We start from the raw sequence: 16,747 nt of genomic DNA, 5'->3' as shown, positions 1-16,747 counted from the left end.
CTGTGATTAAAGATATGCTTCTGGCAAGACTCCAGGACCCAATGGTCTTCCTGCAGAGTTTTACGCTGCCTTCGGGGAACTGCTGGGGCCCAGAATAATGGTGTTGTATGGTGAGGGGTATAGGACAGGTGAATTTAAGGAAAGTGGTGCTGCATCCAATGCAGTGCCACTTTCCTTAGCGCCCTCTTACCGCCACTGTGTGTGCGCCAAACGTAATATACTGTGGACCATGGCAAGTGGTAGGGGCAATAGCATCAAAAGTTTTGACGTTATTGATGCAGTGTGCAGGGTTAGCGCCAACATTTTGGCACTAATCGAGCAGAGTACATAGGGGCCCATTGAAAACAATGGTATGCCCCCTTTTAACACCTGCTCTGTGCAGGTGATAGAAATAACTGCTAAAAATGGTGCAGTGGAATCACTTAGATTCCACTGCGCCATTTTTGCGGTCCCCCCAACGGGGGAACGCCCCCAGGCATACATTATGTCTGACGGAGACATAATGTGACACAAAGAGTTACAAAGTGGCTCAATGCATGCATTGCACCACTTTGTAAATATGTCGCAGCAATTTTTTCCTCGTTGGGCCACATTAGCTTCATAAAAAATGACGCTAATATGGTGCAAGGAGGCGCATTGCCCTCTCAAATCTGGGCCATGTGTTTCAAGAGCTGCTTGAACAATACAAAGCCGTACAAAGAGGATGCATATTCCATAGTTTTCACCCCTCCGGAATGGTGGCTAATTGAGCTGATCATCTAGAGCAGTGGTTCCCAACCTGTGGTCCGTGGACCCCCAGTGGTCCGTGACACATTCCCAGGGGTCCGTAGGCCTGTGCTGGGAGGAAGGCACTTCTCCAGCTTGGGCCTCTGAAATACACGTATGTGCGTGTCTTTGTTTTTATTACTTTCTTTGTTCAGCAGTTTTAAAAGCACTGAAAAGCTCCTTGCACAGCAAAAATAAAAGCATCAAGCTAACTCTAGTGATTAATGTACCTGCTGGAGAGGAATGAGAGTTTTGGGCAGTGGCAGTTTTGACTCAAAGGTAGCGCAGGTGGTTAATATACCTGCTGCAAAGGACGTGTATCATGCAAAGTATTTTCTGTGGATGGCACAGTGGGTTACTGCTTTTGTCACAGCAATTCTATTGTTATTGTGCAGTTCATAATCGTAATCTAGCACAGTGAGCTATGAACTGCCATTAAAGAGCTGCATGCATACTGCATGGCACAAATTAGAATGTTGTTTTTTTCTGTCTTTCATTAACCTTATGCTGCTAAAAAAAGGTTTGCTTGTGTAGAAATACATTCTTATTATTAAAGACAATGCTAACAACTGTGTTGTGTTATGAATCCTGAGTTTGTGCTTCTCCAGACCAAGCACTTTTAGAAAATGCCTACCAGTATGGATGATATGTGAATCCTAAACCTTGTAGCCCCCTGTAAAGTGCTCTGACACCCTACAGTGGTATGAGAGGTGCTATAAAACAAATGAATTACATGTGATGCAATAAAACAAATGAATTACATGTGACAGAGAGTCTAGGAAGAGATGACAGGCCCTTCTGGTTTACTTCCTTTCCTCACCACATATTTATGTGAAAAAGCTTTCTCAGATCTTACCGGAAAGTTAGAATCTGACCCGAGGATTCACCTTTCCTAATTAAAACGAAACATTTAAATTTTGCATATTTTTTCAATATAAAAGAATTATATGTTTAGTGATTTGAGTATTTGTTTGGTGTGTTTATTGCGCATTACGGTTTTAATGTTTGAAATTTAAATTGTACAAATTGCTTGGGGGTCCCCGGCTTCACTAATGATGCAGTAGGGGTCCTCCGGATTCAAAAGGTTGGAAACCACTGATCTAGAGCTCGCCTTCTTTGTGTGTGCTTCACAAAGGGGTGGGGGGAGGGATGCTGACAGTGCTCCACTGAGCCACATTATTTCCAAGGTTCTTGAGCGGAAGGACTAGATGTGGAGTTTCAGAGTAACTATGGCTTATGGTCAGCAGTGCACTCTTGCAGTTAGAGTCAAATGCCAGTTATAGGCAAAATGGAGTACATCTAAGACAATATTCTTGGTATCTGTGTTCATTTTCAGTACCATGTAACTCTAGAAATCCATATGATATCAGTATATTTCATATTTTACCACAAAATAATGTTATTTAGATTTTCACTTGATTTAGAAAAGCATTAAAGGCGGCCCATAATTTTTCCTGATATAAGTAAGATATTGTCATTCTGGTATCGTTTCACAGATAAGGAAAGATGCCATTGTTGAAAGCCCTTTAACTGAATTCACCAGGTTTAATTCATGGGAGCAGGAACTATGCAGAAAGCACTCCTCTAAATTGGTAAGTTGAGACACATTTCGATTATTCGTGCCTTGCACTTTATTGCCTACATTCTTTAATCAATCTGCTTATTCTCTAGTTTATGTTTCTTGCTGATGAATATTATAACTATTGTCAAGACATCCTGCAGAACATCAGGAACAAAGAATTAGAACGGGTATGGCTTCACAGTAATTATCTCTATGCAAGCTGATTTATGAATGGTCTAATAATATCCTGTCATTTTGTTGCTATATATTAAATGATTACACCGAAGATCTATTTGTATCACCATGATTGTTAAAGAAGCAGCTGGATTTAAAAAAAACTATTTTTATAGTTTCAAATAGATGCTCACGGTTAGCAGGTGAAATGTTCTCTGGCAATTCTATGGGCAGAAGTCGTGTTTGTGAGAGACGCCTAGGACGGGGGTGTGGGTTTTTAAACTGACAAGTGGTGGCAGTGAATTCCAGTAGTTAAAGCCAGTAGTGACAAAGGGCCAGATGTACATAGCTTTTTCCTGGTCTCAAACGGCCTGATTTTCAGAAACGGCCCGTTTGCAACCAAGAAAAAGCATTTCCCTACCTACAACCCCAAATTTGCAATTCGGTAATCTATTTACCGAGTTGCAAAATGGGTTTGCAACTCGCTGTTAGGAAGGGGCGTGCCAAGGGCGTCCCTTCCTAATAGCAACTCTTAGTGGTATGTATGATCGTTTTGTGACCGTGAATGTGGCCGCAAAATAATCACAATTACCATCAATCTCAAATTAGTGGTAACACAGTTTCCTCTTTGTGAATGCATGCAAACCACTCTTTTTAAGAGCAGGCAGTGGTCCCACAGACCACTGACTTCTTTTAAAAAATGAAACTGAAACATTTTATTTTTTGCTGTTTACAACAAAAAATAAGATTGCTTTATTTAAAAGCTTTATTTAAAAGCAATCACAGACGTGGTGGTCTGCTTACACCAGCAGACCACCATCCCTGTGATTTTTTAGATTCACAGTGTGTTGCAAATTGCAAGCTACCTCATTAATATTGATGAGGTAGGTCTATTGCAACCCACAGGGAATCTCTAAATAAGCTCAGTGGAGCTTCGTACATTTAGAATTGCGATTTGCATGGAAACACAATTAGGAAATCGCAATTCCTAACTTTCGTAATATGGTCCTATAGTCTTCAAATGGAAATCAGCACTGGAAGGCAGAGACCAGGACTAATAAAACATCTGAGGACAACAAAGGAGTTGGGTAAGGAAATATTTTATTCAAGACTGGACAAATGGAGGATAGAAAAAGAACATAATTATATATAATACTGAAAATGTGCAATTGCGGACAAAAGGGGAAGGGAGCTCATGAATTTAAATAAAGTGTATAAAAAGTAAGCTTGAATAGTCAATAGACTAAAAAGCTGAAAATCGTGTGAAGAGAATGATTCAATAAATGAACAAATTGATATTGTCCACAACTATAGCATCAGTTGTCTCTCTGCACAGAGGGCACAAGAGTGTTAACTGAAATGCCTTCATCAAGGAGGGAGCCGTAGTCAAGACAATCAAAAGTTTGTAAGATATCAGTTTTTGGTCGGGGCACATTTTGCATTAGCAAATGGAGCTGCAATAGACAGTTTTGGAGAGACAAACTGAGAGGAAGACAAAGTGGGTGATAAAATACTCCTATTTCAAGATGCAGATACAAAATCTGGATTTGGTAACGCCCTCCTGTTTTATGGCCTCCCAGACTCCACACCGGTGCCCTTTACTTAAATTCTACACACCTCAGCATGGCTCATGCAGGTCAGTGGCATAACAAAATTTGAGGGGGCCTCTCTCTGTACCTATTCAGGAGCTCACAGACCCGGGTATTGAGCTGAGGGAGGCCCCTGGAGCTCAGGGCCCCCTGCATCATGGGGCTGTGGGTACCTTTGCTACACCATTGATCCAGGCCTTGCCTACTTCATTCAAAATGCAGGTTCATCATACATTGTGTATATGTGACTATTTTGGGCAGAGCTTCATGTGGGCCAGGTCTATAGGGGTCTCAGACCTGGTACTAATTAAAGACGGACCTTGAAACGGGTCGCTATCGGGACCAGTATCATTGACCTTGCTAGTAAAAATACTACTCAATTTATGAACGAGTGTGAAAAACGTTAAGGTAATCCATGTAAGCAATTTAGTTTCTGTTTATATTTCACATGTTTTACTTACCCTTGGATTCCCTAAGAGCATTTCCAGTATGTTGTTTTATAAAAAATATTTTCTTTATATCATATTTCTCGTATACAGTGCTTTATCTTACACGGCGCTCGGTCATTAACAAACTCAATAGTCCTAGCTAGTTTTAGGTTTATGTAATTTGTTGTGTATGGTGGGTAAAAAATTATCTTCTGCCGGCGGAGTACACAGAGTTTTGCCCACACTGTGCTCTGCTTGGAGCGCAGAACTCTGGGAAAACTCCACCAACAACTGTGTGCCGGAGGTTTTCTGGCATGCGGCTCGCTAACAGTAAATTTGCGAGAATTCGCGTCCCCTAGCATGATTTGCGGGTGCTAGAACGCCTTCCAGCAAGATTTCTCAACGCAGGTGGTTGCAGCAGGTTGCGGGCGTTCACGTTGAGAAAGCTGCCGCTCGAGTAGAAAATCTAGTCAAACGGCAGAAAGAAGCAGCGCGCAATGCTAAAAGTCAGCGTGAGCAGCGCAATTTGCCAGAATTCAGACGGCTCGCTGAATTCTGCGAAATCTCCCAGCAGAGGTTTTATCTAACACTGTGGAATTCCACTGAGCAAAACTCTGCGAGTTCCACCCAGCCCTGTTGCTGTGTTACATATCTGGAACAAATAACATGAAGCTCATAGAGGCTCCAAAATACAAATTGGGTGGCATGCTTTTGGAATCACAAAAATTTATTTCACATGTTTAAGCCACATCCTTAACTACATAGGCCCAGCCCTTTTAGAGACCTTCCACTTATTTCATCCCATTTAGAGCCCTGGTACTGAGCATGGTTTCCCATAAAGGGGAAGTGGGTAAGAGGTGTAGACTGGGCTGTTCTTAAACAGACAGAGCCCTCAGGACTGTGGCTTCTTACATGACATTGTTAGTGAGTTGGCTACCAGTGTTTGGCAATAGTGTTAACAAATACTTGTGTGTTAAAAACCTTCATGTCCATTGGCTAAAATAGCACATAGAAGTGTGTAAATTAAACATATTTTAGTATAAAAATAAATACACATTTCCTCACCATTAGTTGTGGTGTATATGCTCTAATCGCCTAATTGTGTATACAGGAACATAGGGGTCGCTCTCACTGATCAACTTGAGACAGGTGGGAAAAGTTAATGTCATTCCAAATAACCTGCTGCATCCTGAATATTTGATTGACAAAACATTTACTTTTGTCATATTGTCTACACGCGTAACATATGGAACTGTCCTGAGCTTCAGTCCACTTTGTTGTATTGCTGAAATTAATATTCTCCGTCTGTGACTCTTCAGTTCCCCATGAGCTTCATAAGTATTACACGACAAGCAGGTGTTTTTTTGCATTGTTTGTAGATCTTTGTGGCAAGTTCATGTAGTAACTCAGCTATACTTCTATCTAACGAATATAAGAAATATAATAAAAATTTAACATTTATAATTTATATTTTAGGTAGAGGACCTTGTTACGTTTTTCTGGAAGTCTTTGTCTTACGAAGCTCTGGTTCTGATGTCACTGCCAGACGTTTCTCATTTATTTCAGTGCTATGATGTAAAACTGTATAAGGTGAGTTAGCATCTACGTCTCTCATGAGTATGTTTTAGTGTGTGTGTGTGTCTGTCTGTCTGTCACCATATAGCATTTGCACGTTTTGAGACTATTATTTCCTCCTGTGGCTTTTGGATACCAGGTAAGTAATGCCTTATTATTCAATCTATCGGTGTCACCATGGATCCTGTGGAATTTGACCAGTGTCACAGTTGCTTTTTACTTAGGCCTGTGAAGTACACCCTGTCAAGGTGTGGAGGGCATTACCTATACCACCCTGATATACTACTTTTCACCAAATTGAAAGACATTTGCTTGCCAGCTGCTCAGCTCTCTATATTGAGAGGTACTGCCATGACAGCGAATCCCTTTGAAGTGCACAAACTTTGGTGGGCCTCTGCCGTCAGTTTTGAAAGCTGCTGTCGATTTAATCCACCACATTTTAATTTAAAAAAAGAAAAACTCACAAAGTGATAGTTTGTTTTTTAAAAACAGAATGCTAATGACCTCTACACTCTGTGAGTTTTGTCCCAGATTATTGAGGTAACTATTGTTTTTTTCTCTCCCTCACTGCCAGGTAAAGCCTCACGGCACCGGACAGAAAAAAGGACATTGTGCTATTCACCCTAAATAGGGTGGGTAGTGTAATGCCTTTCCGTCGACGGCAGCTACTTCATTGGTTTAAGGACGATATGGTCTCGACCTCAGCCCAGCCAGCTCCAATCTTGCTGAGTACAAGTCCATCTTGTCCGTAGCACTCAAAGGGTCAATTGTGATCTTAATTGAGTGTTTTGAGGGGCGTCATTATCACAATAATAAATAATTCTATGCCATCAAAAAAACACCTACTACAGTATATCCAATGAACTGGTGCAGAAGTCATTGAAAGGTGTAGAGAGGGATGAATGAATTACTCTACAGTCAGTCACTGGAAAGTATCCACAGACAAACGGTTGCCTCTGGAACACAAGCTTATGTCCCTGGAGTATAAGCACGAGCAAAATCACATCTAAAGGATATTGACATTGCAGAATGTAGTTTCCTTTATATAACACAATATGACAGCAAGAGTAATAAGGCTAGACTTATTTTATCTGCATACTTCAATACTTCTCATCCCAGAAACTGTCTGGGAAAATCTATGATTCACAAGGCGCTGCCCACACTGCCATCTTAGAAAGTTTCAGCTTTCTTTGCATGCCACGATTCACTATTCTCTTAGATCAGCCCCTCATTTGCTAATCAGGTGGGCTACTGTTACAACCCGGGAATTGTCCCACGTTATTCCATATACCTAAAAACCAAGGGCCAGATGTAGTATCCGTCTTGCATGTGCAAACTGCGAAAATCGCAGTTTGCGCCATGCAAAACGGCCATCACAATGCACATTCCCATTTTGCGAGTCGGTACCGACTCGCAAAATGGGAATGCGAATCGCAAATAGGAAGGGGTGTTCCCTTCATATTTGCGACTCGCACCGCGATGCAGAATTGCTTTGTGACCGCAAAAGCGGTCGCAAAGCAATTCGCAGTTAGCATCCATTTGAAGTGGGTGCTAACTCATTCGCAAAAGGGAAGGGTTCCCCATGGGACCCCTTCACCTTTGTGAATGTCGCTATAAATGTTTTTTCCGAGCAGGCAGTGGTCCAGTGGACCACTGCCTGCTCTGAAAAAACGAAACCAAATGGTTTCATTTTTATTTTGTATTGCAACTCGTTTTCCTTTAAGGAAAATGGGCTGCAATACAAAAAAAAAAAACTGCTTTATTGAAAAAGCAGTCTCAGACATGGAGGTCTGCTGTCTCCAGCAGGCCACCATCCCTGTGAGTGCAGGGAATCTCAAGGGGGTCGCAAATTGCGACCCACCTTATTAATAATAATGAGGTGGGTCTTTGCGACTGCCTTGAGATTCGCAGAAGGTGTCTGAGACACCATTCTGCATACAATTTTGCGAATCTGAAATTGCGAGTCGCACCGACTCGCAATTTCCGATTCGCAAAATCGCTTTTTGCTACATCTGGCCCCAAGCCTTACTGAGAAGCCAAGTCTTATCCAGAAGTCAAGTCTGTAGTACATGCATTGTCCTCTGCAAGATATTTGGGCCCTATTCTCATATATGGGCCAATAGAGTGCAGGCATGGAGAAGGAGGCTTGCTAGACTGAGAATAATAACTGTCCTGAACCAAACGGGGCTCTCTTTAGGATAAAATGATTGGTTTGAAAAGCTCTGGAAATACAGGACAGGGGCTGGCCTTGAAGGATAATTTGTGGGTCTTAATGGGCCTCCTGATGTCACAAAAGGCTTTCAGTTCCTGGTGGCCATCTTTGGTTTTATCCATTTATAAACCATGCCTGTGCCTTGCATGATTTGCTAGGCAGTCGGATGGAGAAGAAGCTCTATGCTCAGCTTTAGTAGTTCAGAATAGTCCATTTTCTTGGTGTCTTGGAGACAGTTATCTACTGTAATTCACTTGTGGGTTGCACACTCAACACTACCAGTAATGGCTACTTCTGATGGATACAACTACCTGTGGATTCCTCACCTGATGAATACTCCCATGGCGCCAGCATTTGACGGAAATCTTCTTACTAGTCTCTGCACGTCGACGAGGACGTCACTTTAGCCCACGCGACGCCGTCTGACGTCATACAGGCAATAAGAAGTCCTCGCCGACGTGCCGATGACAGTTCCCTTTTTTCCGTGCATTCGAAACGGTTATCTTCGAGGGAGTTACTGTTACCTTCGTGGTTACAGTGTATTGTCTGCTGCGTAGTCTTCTCTGCGGTAACAATGTCTCAGAGGAAGTCGGGTTTCAAGCCCTGTCGAGAGTGTGGGGGCAAGATGTCAGTTACAGATCCTCACTCCGACTGTCTATGGTGTTTGAGCTCCGACCACGACGTCTCGACTTGCGATTCATGTCAACACATGAATCCGAAGGCCCTCAAAGAGCGCGAGGCCAAGTTATTCATGGCAAAGTCAAAGAAGAAGGAGAAACATCATAAGAAGTCTTCTTCGCCAAGGTCTCACCGGCGTCATCGAGACTCCCGGCGCCGTAGAGACTCACGACGCCACTCCAGCAAGGAGTCTCGTTCGAGGTCACCTTCGGCTCGGCGTCGGAGGACTTGGGAGGTCAGCCCCACGGTCACGCCGCATCCATCGACGCCGTTGCCCTCTCCGGCGTCACCGACTTCACCTGGTCAGGCGTCAGTGATTGAGGTGGTGCAGCCTCTTGTGTTTTCTCCGGCGTCGCAGACGTCGAGGCCGGCGTCGGGGTCGCCCTCGATCCAGGCACCCCAGTATCCGGCTTTTCCCACTCCTGGAGCCGATAGTACCGCGTTTCTTAATGCGATGTATACCATCTTTCAGCAGATGGCTCCAGGAGCTGCTCCGGCTGGTCCTTCGGGGCCCTTGGCCTTTTCGTTGGGTGATCCTGCGCCTCTTCGGCCGGCACCCTTTATGCCCTTTCTCCCTTTTGGGAATGTGGGCTCGGCGCCGGTGCCGGCGTCGGTGGCCACTCCGGTGGCTTCGGATGTTTCGGCCCCGGAGGTTGCCCCTCCGTCAAAGTCAGGATTTTGCCCTGTGACTCCGGTTGGTCCATCGGCTCCTGCCTCGGCGCCGAAGCTGCCTGTGGCGCCGGACGCGGCGTCAGATGCTTCTGGAGATCGGCGCCGTTCTTCGACGTCGGCGGAGGCCATGTCGACTCCGCGTATCGAGGAGAGACTTCATTCGAGGAGGCGTGCTCTCCGTCTTTTAGAAGAGCAAGAGTACCAGCGAGTCCTAGAGGAGGGAGAGATTGAGGACTCTGGAGACGGACTGCATGGTCTGGATACAGCCAGTGGGCTGGACACTTCCCCTGAGTGGGACCTTTCATCTCCAGGGGAATATACGGAGGAGGCTGCTTCCTTTCATGCTGTGGTGAGGAAGGCAGCGAGCTTTTTGGACCTGCCTTTGCCGGTGGCAGAGGCAAAGCAGAATTTGCTGACAGAGGTATTGCATCCGGCCTCTGCTGCAGCTGAGCCTCTCTTGCCATTTAATGAGGCTTTGCTGGATCCGGTGTTGGAGGTGTGGAAGAAGCCGGTGTCTTCCTCGGCCGTTCATAGGGCTGTGGCCAGGAGGTATCGAGCTGCACCATCTGACCCTGGCTTTCTCTCTAGACACCCTACGCCGGAGAGCTTGGTGGTGCAAGCCTCCTGTTCCTCAAAGTCAGCGCCTGGTTCCTTCCCGACGGTGCCTGGAGACAGAGACTCCAAGAAACTGGATGCGCAGTCCAAGAAAATATTTTCGTCATGCAGTTTGGCGTTGAAGGCCACCAACGCCACGTGCATTCTGGGGAGGTACATCCATGCGCTGATGGATGATATTTCGTCTTCATTCACGGAGCTTCCCCAGGGTCTTTTGGATGTGGTCTCGGACGCCCAGGCTGCCGCGACCCAGATTATCCAGTCTGGGCTGGACACGACCGACTCGGTGGCCAGGGCGATGGGCACGGCTGTGGTGGCAAGAAGACAGGCCTGGCTCCGAAACTCAGGGTTCTCTGCGGATGTGCAGTCGACCCTGCTGGACCTCCCGTTTGATGGGGACAGACTGTTTGGAGCCAAGGCAGATTCAGCCTTGGAACGATTTAAGGAGAGCAGAGCCACAGCCAAATCGTTAGGACTGCAAGCTCCTTCTTCCTCTGCCTCTTCTAGAGTTTTCAGGAGGTTTCGGGGATTTGGGCGTGGCTCTTATTCCTCTTCCTTTCGGGGGAGGTTCCAGCAACCCGCCTCTTCCCTCCCCTATAGGTCATTTAGAGGGAGGGGGAGGGGTGGGGTCCGTACCAGAGGAGCCTCTCAACAGCACTCTGCCTCTTCCTCGTCCTCTGGAGGGGTGCAGCAGGGGAAGCAGCCTTAGGCTTCCACCGTCTCCCACTCACTCCTCTCCTGTAGGGGGAAGATTACAGCGTTTTCTCCACAAGTGGAAGTCTATCACAACGGACACTTGGGTTCTCGGCATTGTGGGAAAAGGCTACGCCCTTCCCTTTCGGGAGTTCCCGCCCCTCATCCCGCCCCGCCCATCTTATTGTTCAGAAGAACACCTCCTGTTGCTAGAACAGGAGGTTCAAGTCCTCCTTTCAAAGGGCGCGGTAGAGTTGGTCCCAGAGCAGGAAAAGGGTCGAGGTTGTTACTCAAGATACTTCCTGATTCCCAAAAAGGATGGTCAGTTGAGACCAATCCTGGATCTGAGGATCTTGAATTGGTTCCTCAAACAGGAAAAGTTCAAGATGCTGACCCTAGCACAGGTGCTTTTGGCGTTGAACAAGGAAGATTGGATGGTGTCTGTCGACTTGCAGGATGCTTACTTTCATATCCCGATACTCAAGTCGCACAGGAAGTATCTCCGGTTTGTGGTAGGGTCGCAGCATTATCAGTTTGCGGTCCTCCCGTTTGGTCTTACTTCAGCACCTCGAGTCTTCACAAAGGTGATGTCAGTGGTTGCGGCGGAGCTCAGAAGGAGGGGGATAGCAGTATTCCCTTACTTGGACGACTGGTTGATCAAAGCCAAGTCCCCGGAGCTTGTGTCGCATCATCTGCAGTCAACAACCCAGTTGTTGTTCGACCTGGGCTTTTCGGTGAACGTGCCCAAATCTCACCTGGAGCCCTCTCAGCGCCTCCTGTTCATAGGGGCAGTACTGGATACAACATTGAGTCGAGCCTTTCCTCCGCCTCAGCGGATTCAAGATATTCAGGAATTGGTTCCAATGTTTCGAAATGGAGCGGTAGTTCCAGTCCTCAAGGTCCTTCGTCTGCTCGGTCTGTTCGCCTCCTGCATTCTGTTGGTCACGCATGCTCGCTGGCACATGAGGGCTCTTCAGTGGTGCCTCCGAAGGCAGTGGTCTCAACACAAGGGAGATTTAGAAGGTACTGTCAAGATCTCCAGAGATGCTGCTGTGGAATTGAAGTGGTGGATTGCGGGCAACAATCTTTCACAGGGGAAGCCGTTCGCGCAGTCGCCACCAGTGGCCACGGTAATAACGGATGCCTCCACCCTAGGATGGGGAGCTCATCTGGGGGATCTGGAGATCAAAGGGCTTTGGTCTCCAGAGGAACAGGTGTTTCATATCAATCTGTTGGAGTTACGGGCTGTACGTTTGGCTCTCAAGGCCTTCCTCCCATCCCTTCGTGGTCAGTCGGTACAGGTCCTGACGGACAATACTACCACGATGTGGTACATAAACAAACAGGGAGGAGTAGGGTCGTACCTTCTCTGCAGAGAAGCTCTTCGGCTATGGTCCTGGGCAAAGGACCATCAGATTTGCTTGGTGGCAAATCATCTGGCCGGGGTCTTGAATGTACGTGCGGACAGTCTCAGTCGCCAATTCTCGGCAGACCACGAGTGGCGTCTCCATCCAGATCAAGTCTGTTTAATCTTCCAGATGTGGGGGTTTCCTCGGATAGATCTGTTTGCCACTCGGGAGAACGCGCATTGCCCGTTATTCTGCAGCCTCCAGTATCCGATGCAGGGAGCGTTGGGAGACGCGTTTCAGATAACCTGGTGCGACCAGTTGCTTTACGCGTTTCCCCCCATACCCTTGATTCCTCGAGTATTGAGGAAAATTCGCCAAGACCGGGCCCAAGTCATCTTAATAGCTCCGGATTGGCCAAGGAGGGTATGGTACTCCGACCTTCTCCAACTCTCACTGTGCCCTCCGCTCCGTCTCCCTCTCAGGGCAGACCTCCTCTCGCAGTCGCAGGGGCAGGTTTTACACCCCAACCTCCAGAGTCTGCACCTACATGCTTGGAGATTGAACGGGGCAACCTGAGTTCCTTCTCTCTCCCGCCTGATGTAGTGGATGTTATCTTAGCGGCCAGGCGACACTCCACTAAATCTATCTACGCTAATAGGTGGTCTAAATTTGTTATGTGGTGTGGAGAGAGACAGATGGATCCCTTACATGCTCATCTGTCACATGTTTTGTCTTTTGCACTGTCTCTAGCGCAGAAAGGTTGTGCAGTAGCTACCATTAAGGGTTATTTGTCGGCCTTGTCAGCCTTCATTTGTCTTCCAGACCAACCATCGTTATTTAAATCCCCTATTGTTCTCAGATTCTTGAAAGGTCTTCTGAATCAATATCCTCCAAAACCATTCGTTATGCCTCAATGGGATTTGTCCTTGGTCCTGACTTTCCTTATGGGGTCCCCTTTTGAGCCTATGCATTCTTGCCCCTTGAGGTATTTGGTTATTAAAACAGTATTCCTGGTAGCTATAACATCTGCAAGGAGAGTGAGTGAGTTGCAGGCCTTATCGGTTAAACCCCCTTATATAACGTTTTATGGGGATAAGGTGGTGTTGAGGACCAAGGCTGCTTTCCTTCCGAAGGTTGTTTCACCCTTCCATTTGGCTCAGACAATCACTTTGTCCACGTTTTATCCTCCGCCTCATCCTTCAAAGGAGGAAGAAAGACTACATCGCCTGGACCCAAAAAGGGCGTTGAGCTTCTATATCGACAGAATGAAGGATATCAGGCTGGAGGATCAGCTGTTTGTCGGATACGTGGGCAAGAGGAGAGGAAAGGCAGTCCACAAGAGAACACTCTCCAGGTGGGTTGTTCTTTGCATTAAAATCTGTTACTCTTTGGCAAAGAAGGATCCGCCTGAGGGCATTAGAGCTCACTCCACCAGAGCTAAGTCGGCCTCTTCGGCCTTGGCCAGGGGTGTTCCTGTGGTTGACATCTGCAAGGCCGCAACTTGGTCGTCCCTTCACACTTTTGTGAAACATTACTGTTTGGACTCTGAGGTCAGAAGGGACGGTCATTTTGCACGGTCAGTGCTGCAGGATTTCTTGGTTTGACCATTTAGGCACCCACCGCCGGGCGTGGTACTGCTTTGGGACTCTATTCATCAGGTGAGGAATCCACAGGTAGTTGTATCCATCAGAAGAACGAGTTACTTACCTTCGGTAACGACTTTTCTGGTGGATACATTAGCTACCTGTGGATTCCTCACGGTCCCACCCGCCTCCCCGTTGCCTTTTTGGTCTCTCCAAGCAATCCTTGAGTGTGCTCCTTTTGGTCTTCAAAGTTGCAATACATTTTGCATGTATGATATTTGTATATATGTGTATATTTATATATAAATCTATATATATATTGGGTATATACATGGTTCGTATGTATAAATATATTTATTTGTTTTAAAAAAAAAAAAAAAAAAGTTATATTAAATCTATAGCTATTTTATTGCAATGTTGTGTGATTTACAATATTAAGAGATGTTGCTTTGCTCTTTCATTGCATTGGGTTATTATTATTATTCTCATGCACGTAAAAAATGTTGGTACTGTCATCGGCACGTCGGCGAGGACTTCTTATTGCCTGTATGACGTCAGACGGCGTCGCGTGGGCTAAAGTGACGTCCTCGTCGACGTGCAGAGACTAGTAAGAAGATTTCCGTCAAATGCTGGCGCCATGGGAGTATTCATCAGGTGAGGAATCCACAGGTAGCTAATGTATCCACCAGAAAAGTCGTTACCGAAGGTAAGTAACTCGTTCATTAGTGCATTTAACAACATGAAAAAGAAATCGAACATTATTAGAAAGTTGTTAGAGATTAGTGGACACCCATTTTATAACCATATGAAATTACTCAGTATCTGACAATTAGTGTTAGGCAGACCTCCCTGTTGTTTAAGACAATTAAGTGCCAAGGAGAACACAATCCTCTGATGGTAACATGATGGAGGGGAACTCTGTGGGTCTAACCCTTGCTGAACTGTGAAGGAACAGTTTGCTGCAGTGAGTTTATAAATTAGGATTACAGAATAAGTAAAGCAATAGTAGGGTGATTTCAATGTGCAAACTTCTTAATACCTGTTTATAAATTGCATGGTAGAGGGTGCTACATGTTAGCACAATAGGTGCTGATAACCATGATGTTAAGGAAGTGATTATGCGACTTGACAGTTGTGTTTCTTGGATATTGGTCGATCTCACGAATGTCTTCCGTTTTTAGTTAAAATTATCAGAGGAGTCACACATCAAATAGAGAGGGCGGTGGATTTTGATTTGCAGACAACCCAGACCAGTCTCTTCCCTCTACATTTCCATTCCCTTTTCCTCCTTTGGGTGCCCCCAAGGAAACAGTCATTTTCAGTTGTGCATTCGGCATTCTAGAGGGTAGGGAGGATAAGCATTCCTTGTGCTGAATTTTCATATTCTTTAAGGTTCATGCTTGACAACTACCTAGAAAATGTCACATCACACTATTTTTTTTCCTTGAAGAATCCACCTGGAAAATTCTGTCTCCGACCTGCCATTGTGTACTTCTGAGGTAATAAGAAGCAAAGCCCTGGTTGCTTCAAACAACTGTGGTTTTGGCTGACACTCTGCTCTCTAGAACTCCTTCCTTTATTAGTGAAACCTGGTAAAGGCCCAAATGCTTTAGTTCTGTGCTCAACACAAAAAACAAGTAGTGATTCTGTTGGAGGTAATCGTGGTAAATTGAATACTTGTTGTGGTAAACTGAATACTTGGAGGGGGTAAGTACAAAACATATCCTTCCTCAAGCATATTAATCATAACAAGAATGATTCATACACACACAGTAATCAAAACGACTATTACGTTTGATAAAAGATATAGGGCCAGATGTACGACCATTTCATTTTGCAAGTCTCTAATTGCAATTAATTGTGAATCGCAATTAGAGACCCACAAAATGAAATGTGCAAAATGTGTCTGAGACACGTTTAGCGATTCCTAAATGGGGTCGCAAATGACCTTCCTCATTAAGGACTAAGGGCCAGATGTAGCAAACTTTTGCGAGTCGCAAATGGCCCGAATCGCAATTTGCGACTCCGCAAAGTCGGAAATGGGATGCAAAAATCCCATTTCCGACTCGCAAAATGCGACGTGAGCCTTTACCGACTCGCAAAATTTGCGACCCCATTTTGTGACCCGCAAATAGGAAGTCGCAATTTGCGAGTCGCAAACCATATGCAATAGCAACTCGCAAATTGTGACTAGTCGCAAAAAGCCCATTTTGCACTTCCAATTTACCACTAACTCAGAGCAGGTGGTAACCATTACCAAAGTATAAAAGGAGACCCAGAAGGCATCTGGGTTACTCAAGATAGCAGAGATATACCTGATAGCAGTGAGGAGGAGAGCCCACGCCGCACAGCAGAGAAGGAGGAGGAGCCAGAGACAGGAGAAGATATACAGAACAAGGCAGACACTCTTCCAGCAAACTGAGGAGGAAATATATGATAAATATAGACTTAGCAGCGCAGCTATACTAGATCTAATAGAATTACTCAAACCACAGCTAGAACGCCAGACTGTGCGCGGCTGCGCCATCCCTACGCATGTGAAAGTGCTATGCTCACTGCACCTCTTGGCCTCGGGTAGCTATCAGGGGGTCATTGCTGTGGCAGGTGGGGTATCCCAAAGTGCACTCTCACGGTTCTTTAGGGCATTCCTAGACGCCTTACTCACACACATGTCCCGATACATATACCTACCCAGGAATGAGGCAGAAATCAACAGCACCAAGTTGGAATTTTACAGGATTGCCAACTTCCCCCATGCCATAGGGTGTGTAGACGGGACACATATAGAAATATGCCCTCCTGCAAACCTGGAATATCTGTTCCGCAATAGGAAGTGTACCCACTCACTCAACA

General features: G+C 45.6%; 1 protein-coding gene across 1 annotated transcript in view; it reads left to right on the top strand.

Annotated features, from left to right (window-relative positions):
• The first annotated feature begins 1,994 nt into the window (after nucleotides 1-1,994).
• RFX8 (regulatory factor X8) overlaps nucleotides 1,995-16,747 on the top strand; it is a 534,555-nt gene continuing 519,802 nt past the window's right edge. The window contains exons 1-4 of the mRNA XM_069203480.1: nucleotides 1,995-2,024; nucleotides 2,262-2,357; nucleotides 2,437-2,514; nucleotides 5,994-6,107. Of these exons, the coding sequence (XP_069059581.1) occupies nucleotides 1,995-2,024; nucleotides 2,262-2,357; nucleotides 2,437-2,514; nucleotides 5,994-6,107 (318 nt within the window). The remainder of the gene's footprint in view (nucleotides 2,025-2,261; nucleotides 2,358-2,436; nucleotides 2,515-5,993; nucleotides 6,108-16,747) is intronic.

Source organism: Pleurodeles waltl, chromosome 8 (assembly GCF_031143425.1).
Source record: "Pleurodeles waltl isolate 20211129_DDA chromosome 8, aPleWal1.hap1.20221129, whole genome shotgun sequence".
Classification (NCBI taxonomy): domain Eukaryota; kingdom Metazoa; phylum Chordata; class Amphibia; order Caudata; family Salamandridae; genus Pleurodeles; species Pleurodeles waltl.
The sequence above is the reverse complement of the archived record's forward strand: the minus strand, read 5'-3'. Positions and strand labels throughout refer to the sequence as shown.